Source organism: Neoarius graeffei, chromosome 2 (assembly GCF_027579695.1).
Source record: "Neoarius graeffei isolate fNeoGra1 chromosome 2, fNeoGra1.pri, whole genome shotgun sequence".
Lineage (NCBI taxonomy): Eukaryota > Metazoa > Chordata > Actinopteri > Siluriformes > Ariidae > Neoarius > Neoarius graeffei.
Window position 1 is genome coordinate 4589906 of NC_083570.1, and position 12116 is coordinate 4602021.

Below are 12116 nucleotides of genomic sequence, written 5' to 3' on the forward strand. Positions count from 1 at the left end.
TGATGTTTACCAGCACATTACAGAGATAGCATTGCATATAACTCAGATATCCACAAACACAACACAAGACAGTGCAATAACTTAAAGTGCCATTCCACCATTGGATGTATTCTTTGGCATAAAATACAATATATTTTGACAACATATATAAATGGTATCACTAGATAGAGAAATCTTTTAGCTTCAAAATGATATATCAAACATAATTTTTTGACAACGACAAGTATATTAATTTTGCGACCAAAGTCACCTACCCTTTTAATTTCCGCGCGTGATGTCATCGGCAGGTTCCCCTTCTTGTGTACCACGTGACGTGTGACGTGGCACATATTATCAGCAATGGCGGATAGAACGCGATAAAAATAATACCAATAAATCTAGCTAATACCAATAAATCTAGCTAACTGAAAGATTAACTCAAAATTTTTCGCAATTTTTTTGGCCCCCATATACGAGGAGAAATGACTCTCTCACTTTGGGGGTTTCCTGGTCTAAAAATAGACCGACACGTGGTACACAAGAAGGGGAACCTGCCGATGACATCACGTTTCACTACCGTGCGGAAATTAAAAGGGTAGGTGACTTTGGTCGCAAAATTAATATACTTGTCGTTGTCAAAAAATTATGTTTGATATATCATTTTGAAGCTAAAAGATTTCTCTGTCTAGTCATGTTGTCATAAAATATATTGTATTTTATGCCAAAGAATACATCCAATGGTGGAATGGCACTTTAAGACCGATTCGAACCAAATCTAATCAGCGACAGTTTCTATACTACACCTAGATTTGCCCGTACCGAACATACTGTAATATTATATGGGCAAGCACTTACTGTACACAACAACGCTTAAGCCACTGCTCTTACTACAGAAACGCTTTATTAGGATCGCTTCAAATGTGTCATATACATTCCCTTCAACAAATTTGTTTCATGACTTAAAAGTATTAACAATATACAACATTAACAAATTACAGATTAGTCTTTTTGTTCACAAAATCATCTATGGAAGTTGATGTTTACCAGCACATTACAGAGATAGCATTATATATAACTCAGATATCCACAAACACAACACAAGACAGTGCAATAACTTAAGACCGATTCGAACCAAATCTAATCAGTGACAGTTTACTTTAATGTATAGACGACCCTTTGGATGGAATAGTCTAAAAAAACAATTCCAAAACAGTTAGGCTACGTTCACACTGCAGGCTGAAGTGACTCAAATCCGATCTTTTCGCCCATATGTGACCTGTATCCGATCTTTTATTGACAATATGAACGACACAGATCCGATTTTTTCAAATCCGACCCAGGCCGTTTGGATATGTGGTCCTAATTCCGATTCCTATCTGCTCTTTTCATATGCGACTTCAGTCTGAACCGCCAGGTCGCATTCATCCGACTTACACATCATCAACAAGCCACAAACGTCACTATTCTGTGCTGAAGTAGGCGGCGGGTCTCTCAAAAAAAGTTACAACAACATGGCGCATAATCACGGGCGCAGATAGACGGTGGGACTCGTCCCACCCAGATTTAAATTCACTTCGTTCGGTCCCCCCCACTTATAGGGAGGAAAAAAGTCTATGCTGTCTTTCTTTGCATAAGGCAAACCTCACGGAAAAATCAAAAGACTAATTACCATTCGGTTTATTGAGGTGCACAGCAGTGTATACATAGTTGCAACAACTCACATAAAACAAAGACTGATATTTGGTTGGTTGAGCTGCGCAGACTGCACAGGTTGCGAGCTCGAGCTTGGTTGCTATGGTAACCCAAAACAAGTTTGACAGGCATATCGGGGTTGGGGTTGGTTTGCTGGCAGCTTTGTCCCCCCCAGTTCAAAAAACGTATCTGCGCCCCTGCGCATGACATCAATGCGAGGGACGCTTCGGGCTGTGAAGGTTCTGAATCTTCTCAATGGAAGGACGCAGAGGTTAGGGAGCTGATTTCCATTTGGGGGGATGCGGCTATTCAAGCTAGATTGGATGGATCATACCACAACCGGGCGGTTTTACTTCCGTAAACACTGGCCATGCTCACTGCGTGTGACGTCGTCGTATCCTGCAATGCGCATGCGGAACACTTTTAGGTCGCTTTTCGTTCATACTGAGGATCACATACAAGTCGCATATATTTGTTAATGTGAACGACCTCACAAAAAAATCGGATTTCACAAAAAAATCGGAATTGAGCATTAAGCCTTGCAGTGTGAACGTAGCGTTAGTCTCTGCCCCTTTTCAAGAAGCAACTGCTAAAGGAAATCTTGAATAATCCAGCTACAAAATTACACTGATCTCTTTCCAAATCCTTGTTATCGGTTAATTGTTCATAATTGACGATGTTTTCATGCTTAATTTTAGTTTTGTTCAGTAAGTTGATCTGAAGCTTATTCCTATCATTTTATTCAGCAAATCGATGTCATCATTGTTATTTTACCATGAATTCATATATTTGCTTGTAGCAAATTGTATGTTTGTTTTTCCTGGCTATCTATTGATTAATTACTTGAATTATTAACTTTTTTTAGGGCGGCATGGTGGTGTAGCGGTTAGCGCTGTCGCCTCACAGCAAGAAGGTCCAGGTTCGAGCCCCGTGGCCTACAAGGGCCTTTCTGTGCAGAGTTTGCATGTTCTCCCTGTGTCCGCGTGGGTTTCCTCCGGGTGCTCCGGTTTCCCCCACAGTCCAAAGACATGCAGGTTAGGTTAACTAGTGACTCTAAATTGACCGTAGGTGTGAGTGTGAGTGTGAATGGTTGTCTGTGTCTATGTGTCAGCCCTGTGATGACCTGGCGACTTGTCCAGGGTGTATCCTGCCTTTTGCCCGTAGTCAGCTGGGATAGGCTCCAGCTTGCCTGCGACCCTGTAGAACAGGATAAAGCGGCTACAGATAATGAGATTAACTTTTTTTATGCTTTATATAAGTTGACCTTAATATTGTCATTTTTATCTTAATAAGAGGAGGCTCTTGAAAAACCATCAAGTTTCAGGCCTCCCCTGCATGTCTTAGTATTTGGTATATTTTGTTAAGCCAACTTTGTTCTTGTATGTGCAATAAGCAATAAACACTGAGCGTATTCTAGTCAATATTTGTTAGTCATAACGAAAAGTATGTGTTGATTTCACAATGTAAATATTATTCCTGTGCATTAAAGAGTTTACATAGAAGGTTCTTTTTTTATCATTGTGATGGTAAGACCGCTGAGCGAAAATGTGTGTAATTAGACTATACACCTATATTGCACAACTTCTGGTGAACAACCTCTCAATTCACTATCATACTGTGCAGTTTATTTCATTGAGCAAGACAGTATACGGTTCTTTTTCACTGTGGTGGGGGGCGTGGTCAAGTGCCGGTTGGTGAGTGGAGCGCGAGCCCGGTGAAGGTGCTGTGTGTGTGTGTGTGTGTGTGTGCAGTGTGAATCTCTGTCCCTGGCTGAAATCACGTCGGTGCAGTGACACATAGTTTATTTTGAACCTGCTAAAAAGCGTGTTTTGTGTTAAGTGACAGTTTAAAAAATAAAAACGAAAGTGACATTGATCCCGCCTGCCTGTTTCAGTGTCCACTAGATCAGCAAAGCCGTTCCATTCATCTTTTTGATTTTTGTCTTTGCTACTGTTTTTGCCAAATGTAGTGATCAGAAGTAATAGTTTTGGGAATACGAACCCTCCACTACATTTGTAATGCCACTAATAGACTTTCCTAAACTCGACTTTTGTATAACCTCGTGAATTTCCTGTATAACCCACCTGTTTCAGACATGAGCCTGAGGAGAGAAAAAACATCTCTAAAGTTTGATTGAAGGAGTGACAGGATATCTGATCGTTCATATTTATTAGTTTGGTCCTGCATTTCCTTTACTTCGCAAAACAGGGTCTTTTCCTCACAGTTTCCGTTACTGTAGTCAGTCTTCCATGTTTCACACTCACGTCCTCCATTGTTCTCTCAGGTTACAAATTTGTATCCCACAATAGGGAAACCCCACCACCTCATGCATGACATAGCATGTTGGATTAGGTCACGGTGAGGCAAGAAAAAAATGGCAGAGAATTTAGGGCCACATGGCTCTAAATTCATTAATTGTTCTTTTAGAGGAAAAAAAATAAAATTTGAAGTCTGAGTTTCGAATTCAGTAGCTTTTGGTCCACTAAAAAAAAATAATTGGGTGCAAGGGAAAATTCTTTTTATGGCCTAAATTTGAAAAATCTGAAAGGGAGTCTACCTTTAATTATTATAGATTTACATTATACATGTTTTAACTTAAATATTAAAATGAGTGTTTTTTTGTGCAGCTGGACTGTGTTCTCGTGAAATGGACGACTGAGCAACAACGTGCAGGAATTTTACAGAAAACACAACAGACTTTTTTTTTTTTACTATGGATCACACAATCTCACAGTAGAACCAGAAACCCAGTAGAACGGTAACCCAGAAACTTTGTAGAACCCAAACCCAGCGTATAGAGGCTGAGTGAATGTGGTGTGGACTCTGTGGAGGAGCTTCATCGTGTCAGAGACGCTGTAGAAGGACAGAGTTCCTGCACTGTGATCCACATACACTCCTATTCTGGAGGCTAATGGAACTCTGAGAGCAGTCTTAATGTTGTTGTGATAGAAAGAAGAAGAAGAAGAAGACCACCACAGACTCCAGGACTGATTGTTGTATCCAAACCCACACTCATTACCCCGTCCTTTCCTGCTGATGTCTTTATATGAGACTGATATGAACACACCAGCAGCACCGCTCCGCTCCACCTCCCAGTAACAGCGTCCACACACACTCTCCTTACACAACACCTGCCAGCAGGAATCAAATCTCTCTGGATGATCAGAGTAACGCTGCTCTCTCTCACTGACTCTCACCGCTCTGTTCTTCTCAGACAGAATGATGAGACGATGTGCCGTGTTGGGATCCAGAGTCAGATAACAGAAATCTAAAATAAAAGAGAAAAACAAACTGAACAATGTGAACATGTTGGGTTTAATTCACACAGTATATTTATGTGAAGTGTGTGTGTGTTAGATGTACATTTCAGAAACTCTTCTCTGCTCTGTGGTTCTGGCCCTGAAATGATCTGAACTGCTGCAGCTGTGGAGAGAAAAATGGAAACATGAGTTTGTGTAAAAGATGGAAAGAGTTTAAAGTGATCCAGTCAGTTTATTCATTTTAAATCAGTGTTTTAGTTCAAAGTGTCGGGTGAATAAAGTGTCTGCAGAAAAGAAAGCAGGAGCATCGCTAAGAAATAACACATCACTGTGTTTCTCCAGCAGGAACAGCTCCTCTTACCATGTGGAGGGATTTTGTTGAATTCCTCCTCACAGAATTCCTCGAGTCTCTTTTTCAGATCTGAGAGAGAATTCCTCACTCCATCAAATGAGAAATGTTGATGGACAGTGATGCTGGATGTGTGAAATGTTGGTCTGCTCCATGGAGGAGACCGACGTCCAGAAGCTAAAACCTACAGAAAGCAAATGAAATGTAAAACCCACTTGTGATGTCAGACAGGGACATTTATTGTTCCCTTAATGAGAGGTGTTTTAGAGAGTGTGTGAGGAACAGCTGGCTCTGTAGATCAGACAGTGAGTGTTACCTGGAGGAAATGGATGTGATCGTGTGTGTGTGAAAGCTGCTCCAGCTCAGTGACTCTCCTCTGAAGATCAGCAATCTCCTGCTCCAGTTGCTCCAGGAGTCGTTCAGCTCGACTCAGTTCAGCCTTCTCCTGATCTCTGATCAGCTCCGTCACCTCCCAGCGCTTTTTCTCCATGGAGCTGATCAGCTCAGTAAAGATCCTCTCACTGTCCTCCACTGCGGTTTGTGCATTGAGCTGTTCGGACACACACACACACACACACACACACACACACACTGTCATGCTCCACTCCAGACATCCACTCCGAAGATTATGAATCTCTCACACCAGTGCCGATCCGAATCTGGAACAGGAATTCCTTCATGCCTGCATTCACTTCCTGGTTTTCTCTGCTGTTATAAAAACGCCGTTCTCAGACAGGAACTTTGCCAGAACGTCTCGCTTTGCTTCTAGCAATTTCTGTGCCTCTGTTATGTTTCATGGTTGTTTGCTCAAGCTCATTTCATGGTTTTTGCACTAAGTGTTTATTTCTAGTTCATGGTTTTTGCACGAAGGGTTTATTCTAGTTCATGTTTTTTTTGTACTAGGGTTTTTTTTCTTGTTTTTGTTTTTTTGTCCTACCATTTTTGTCCTTGCTGTTTCGTGTTTTTTTTTTCTAGTTTTCTGTCTCTTGTTATCTGGATTATTTTTGCCATTTGTTTTTGTCCTGTTTGTTTACCCTTGTGCCATGCCCTTTTCCCTGGATTAAATCTATTTATTTGATTACTGTCTGTGTTCTGCTTGTGGATCCTTATCCCACCACACCTCCACAACCCCTAACAGTACGTCCTGGCCAACATGGATCCAGCGGAACTCACCTGTCTGAGAACGGCCATCCAGCAGCAAGGGACTCTCCTCGGGATCCATCAGCAAGACCTCCAAGATCTCGCCACCCTGTCCAACTCACTCAACCTCCTCACCACACAAATGCAGCACTATCAATTCATGCCTAACTCTGCCCAGCAGTCTCCAACTTCAGCTCCTGCCACTGCCTTTTCCCGTGAGCCAAGACTCCCAGTGCCTCAGCCCTACGATGGAGAGCCTGGTACTTGTAGATTGTTCCTTTCTCAATGCTCATTGATCATGAAGCTGCAACCTCTGACCTTCCCCACAGAATGCTCCCAGGTGGCATATATCATCACGCTCCTCACTGGCAAGGCCAGGGAGTGGGGAACAGCGGTCTGGGACGCCGACGCTCCCTTCTGCTCCTGTTTCAAAGATTTCTCCAAAGAGATAAGGTGAACTTTTGACCGCTCTCTGTCCAGCCAGGAAGCCGCTAAGGAACTTATGGAGCTGTGGCAGGGGTCCTGGTCTGCCTCAGACTACGCCATCGAGTTCCGGACATTGGCGGCATCATGCAGTTGGAATGAGAATGCCCAGGTCGACACGTTCCTGCATGGCTTGTCTGACGTCATTATGGATGAGCTGGTATCATGGGAACTGCTGTCGGACCTCTCCAGTCTCATGGATGTTGTCAACCACATCGACATCCAGATCCAGCAATGGAGGAGAGAGAAGACCCACCCCAGCTTCACCTCCTCTCCACCTCCCGCCTTGTCCGTCGAACCTATGCAGGTAGACCAGGTATATGTGTCAGTGGAGGAATGACAATGCCAGCGGAGCACAGGGTCCTGTTTCTACTGCAGTCAGTGAGGACACCTGCCAAGCCTGCCTGCTAAAAGGATGAATCGAGGGGCCCTGGTGGGCAACACTTGGAACCATCCACCCACTGATCGACCGTTACTCCCTGTCATCATTATCCATGACGACCAGCATCACTATCTCCAGGCCCTCGTCGACTCAGGGGCAGACAGGAACCTAATCTGTTCTGCCACTGCCAAGCATCTGGGAATCCTGCTACTCATCCTCAATGCCCCTCTCACTGTCCTGACACTCAATGGCACCGGCTTGACCACCATCGCCCACCTTACCGCCCGCTCACCCTGAGGATTTCTGGTAACCACTCAGAGACCATCCAGCTCCATGTCATGAACAACCCCCATGTACCCATCATCCTAGGATTACCCTGGTTAATGCTGCACAACCCTCACCTTAACTGGGCCAATAACACCATCCTAGGCTGGAGCCATTCCTGCCTAGCTTCCTGCCTGAACTCCACTCTGCCTCCCGCCAGACCACCGCAGCCTCCAGCCAGCGAGTTTCCCGACCTCTCTCATGTGCCTCCGGAATACCTGGACTTAAGACTTGTTTTCAGCAAGACTCAAGCAGTGTCCCTCCCTCCTCACAGTCCCTATGACTGTGGAATCGACCTCCTGCCTGGGACAGCGCCACCCAAAGGGCGACTCTACTCTCTGTCTGCCGTCGAAAGGCAAGCTATGGAGAAGTACATCTTCAAGTCTCTGGCAGCTGGGATCATCCGCCCTTCTTCCTCCCCAGCAGGGGTGGGATTCTTCTTCATGGATAAGAAGGACAAGTCGCTCCACCCATGCATTGATTATCGAGGTCTCAACACCATCACAATCAAGAACCACTACCCACTACCACTCATGACTATGGCCTTTGAGCTACTCCAGGGAGCCAAGATATTCACCAAGTTGGACTTACACAATGCCTACCATCTCGTCAGGATCAGGGAGGGGAATGAGTGGAAGACGGCCTTCAACACCACCACTGGTCACTATGAGTACCTCATGGTCCCTTTCGGCCTGACCAACGTGCCTTCCAGGCACTCATCAACGACGTCCTGAGGGACTTTCTCAACATCTTCTTTTTCGTGTACCTGGATGACATCCTGATCTTCTCTCGCTCCCTGGAGGAAGATCGGGGCCATGTCCAGCAGGTCCTCCAGCACCTGCTAGAAAATAAGCTATATGTCAAGGTGGAGAAAAGCAAATTTCACCAAAGCTCTGTCTCATTTCTGGGGTTCATCATCTCCCCATCTAGGATCGAGATGGACCCCCTCAAGCTTGAGGCAGTCGCTGACTGGCCCACCCCATCCTCACGACGAGAGCTCCAGCGTTTCTTGGGATTCGCCAATTTCTACAGGCACTTTATCCGCAACTTCAGCACAGTGGCTGGACATCTCACAGCTTTAACCTTGACTAAGACCTCATTCAAGTGGGGGGAGGAAGCAGAGAGAGCCTTCTCCATGCTCAAGCACAAGTTCACCACAGCACCCATTCTCACCATACCCGATCCCACAAAACAGTTTATCATGGAGGTCGATGCTTCCGAGTCTGGGGTCAGAGCCATCCTCTCCCAGAGGGCCAATGGTAACAAGGTCCACCTCTGCTTTTTCTTCTCTCACCGGCTGTCCCCTGCTGAACAAAATTACAACATCGGCAACAGAGAGCTGTTAGCCATCAAGCTAGCCTTAGAGGAGTGGAGGTACTGGCTCAAGGGTTCGGATCTCCCCTTCCTTATCTGGACCGACCACAAGAATCTGGAATACCTCAAATCCGCCAAACGCCTTAACTCACAGCAAGCCCGATGGTCTCTCTTCTTCTCCCATTTCCAATTCACACTCTCCTACCGCCCAGGCTCCAAGAATGGCAAACCCGATGCCCTGTCCAGGATATTCTCTGCCTGCCAGGAGGAGTCTAGCATGCCTGAAACCATCCTCCCTCCATGCTGCCTGGTGGGGGCCACCCTACTTGAGGTAGAGACATTGGTGCAGAAGACCCTGGAGCAGGACCCCGGAGAAGGTAACTCAAGCAACATACCACCTAACCATCTACTTGTTCCCTGTTCTGTGCAAACCCAGGTGCTGCAGTGGGGTCATGGCTCCAAGTTGGCTTGTCATCCGGGAGCTGCTCGAACCCTGGCACTCATCCAACACTGCTTCTGGTGGCCATCCATCAAGGAAGACGTCCAGGAGTTCGTGGCAGCCTGCGACACATGTGCCCAGAACAAGACAGCCAATCAACCCCCTGCTGGCTTGCTAAGACCCCTCCCAATTCCTCATCGACCCTGGTCTCACATCGCCCTGGACTTCGTCACAGGACTCCCCAACTCAGGTGGCAACACATGCATCCTCACAGTTATTGACTGGTTCTCCAAAACAGTCCATTTCATCCCTCTGCCCATGCTTCCCACAGCTAAAGAAACCGCTGAATTACTCATCCTTCACGTTTTCCACCTACACGGACTCCCCACTGACATCGTTTCTGACCGGGGTCCTCAGTTCACTGTGCAATTCTGGAGGGCCTTCTGCAAACTCATTGGGGCCTCCTGTAGCCTCTCCTCAGGGTTCCATCCTCAAACCAATGGCCAGGCAGAAAGGGCGAATCAAGATTTGGAGGTGGCACTCAGGTGCATGATGTCCAGGGATGCCGCTTATTGGAGTAAGTACTTACCTTGGGTCGAGTATGCTCACAACACTCTCCCTTCATCTGCCACAGGCCTCTCACCCTTCCAGTGCTCCCTAGGTTACCAACCACCACTCTTCCCCAACCAAGAGGAGGAGGTCGCCGTACCCTCAGCCTAGACCTTCATATGCCACTGCAGGAGGATGTGGGCATTGGCTCAGAGAAGACTCATTTGCTCCACCATAGCATCCAAGAGGCAGGCCAACAAACATCGCTCTAAGGCACCCACTTACTGGGTGGGGCAGTGAGTCATGCTCTCCACATGCCATCTGCCACTCAGAAACGTCTCCCACAAGCTGGTGCCCAGATACCTAGGACCCTTCCTCATCAGCAAGGTGATCAATCCATGTTCCATCAGACTGGCATGACCACTTACCATGTGACTTATTCACCCCATTTTCCATGTGTCACAGCTTAAACCTCTGGTCTCTAGTTCTTTGTTCCCACCCTCCAAACCCCCTCTTCTCAGGCTCATTGATGGTGGCGAAGCCTATACAGTAAAAAAGCTACTGAAGGTGTGGCGGCGAGGCAGAGGACTCTAGTATCTGGTGGACTGGGAGGGTTACGGTCCCAAGGAGAGAAGTTGGGTCCCCACCAGGTTCATCTTGGACCCAACCCTCATCTCTGACTTCCACCGGCAACACCCCGACGCTCTTCCTAAAGCGCCTGGAGGTGCTCATTGGGGGGGGGGGGGGTACTGTTATGCTCCGCTCCGGACATGCACTCCAGAGATTACGCATCTTTCATGCCAGTGCCGATCTGAATCCAGAACGGGAATTCCTTCATGCCTGCATTCACTTCCTGGTTTTCTCTGCTATTACCGTATAAAAACACCGTTCTCAGACAGGAACTTTGCCAGAACATCTTGTTTGCTTCTAGCCGTTTCTGTGCCTCTGTTATGTTTCAAGGTAGTTTGCTCAGGCTCATTTTTCTAGTTCATGGTTTTTGCACTCAGGATTTATTTCTAGTTCATGGTTTTTGCACTAAGGGTTTATTCTAGTTCAGGTTTTTTTTGCACGAGGGTTTTTTTCTTGTTTGTTTGTTTTTTTTGTCCTAGCATTTTTGTCCTTGCCTGTTTCATGTTTTTTTTTTCTAGTTTTCTGTCTCTTGTTATCGGGATTATTTTTGCCATTTGTTTTGTCCCATTTGTTTACCCTTGTGCCATGCCCTTTTCCCTGGATTAAATCTCTCTATTTGTTTGATTACTGTCTGTGTTCTGCTTGTGGATCCTTATCCCACCACACCTCCACGACCCCTAACACACACACACACACACACACACACACACACACACACACACACACACACAAGATTTAAAGCTCATCGATCATTCCCTCTCTTACTGGGACTGTAAATGACTCGTTGTCCATGTTGTGTGTGTTTCTAGGAGCAGCTCTGTCTCTGCTCACTGCTCACCTTTATAGTGTTCACAGCCTGTTTCAGCTCCTGCACCTTCTTCTGCTTCTCCTGGATTCTCTGCTGGGATTTCATCTGCTCCTCCTTTAACTCACTCTGAGGACAAATAAAATACATTCAGCTTTTTATACAGTACGAGCGAACTGGTTCCATATTAATGTCAGTTCAAAGTACATTCATATTTCTTCGAGCTGTGAATGTTATGTACTGTGTGTGTGTGTTTTTTATTTTCTGGGGTTTTTTTGTGGCAGTGTGGGTGTGGTCAAGCACCAGGTTGTGAATAGAGGGCGGGGCCAGAGAAGGTGAGTGACAAAGTGATCTCACCTGTTGGCAACTGATGTGTGGGTGTCTGTTTTGCAGGAATGACATGACAGTCATGAAAAAGAGGGGGAGAGTGAAGAGGTGGTCGTCTCCCGACTGGAGAACATGTGTATATGTGTGACAAGACATAATGTTAAAGCTGAAAAGCCAAACTGACAAATAAGAGACTATGTTAAACACCATTTCCTGCCTGTCTGCACTTCAGTATTCCACCCACCTCAGGGACATATGACAGTGGTGCCGAAAGCCAGGAATACTGAAGGTAACCACCAGTGGAGTCCTCCCCACTCAAGAATCTCACCTATACCCTTGCTGCCACCCAAGAAAGCCAGTACCAAGCCCTGATCACCCTCCGCAAGGAGCAAGAGCACCACTGAATCCAATGGAAATGTTGTGGAAGGACCTGAAGCGAGCAG

The 12116-nt window shown here is 46.0% G+C and overlaps 1 protein-coding gene across 1 annotated transcript in view; it reads right to left on the reverse strand.

Moving 5' to 3' along the window:
- The window catches only part of LOC132876116 (uncharacterized), a 59725-nt gene that overhangs the window by 45895 nt on the left and 1714 nt on the right, over positions 1-12116 (reverse strand). The window contains exons 2-6 of the mRNA XM_060913393.1: positions 11380-11475; positions 5597-5830; positions 5293-5464; positions 5035-5094; positions 4404-4939 (exon numbers count right to left, since the gene is read on the reverse strand). Of these exons, the coding sequence (XP_060769376.1) occupies positions 4404-4939; positions 5035-5094; positions 5293-5464; positions 5597-5830; positions 11380-11475 (1098 nt within the window). The remainder of the gene's footprint in view (positions 1-4403; positions 4940-5034; positions 5095-5292; positions 5465-5596; positions 5831-11379; positions 11476-12116) is intronic.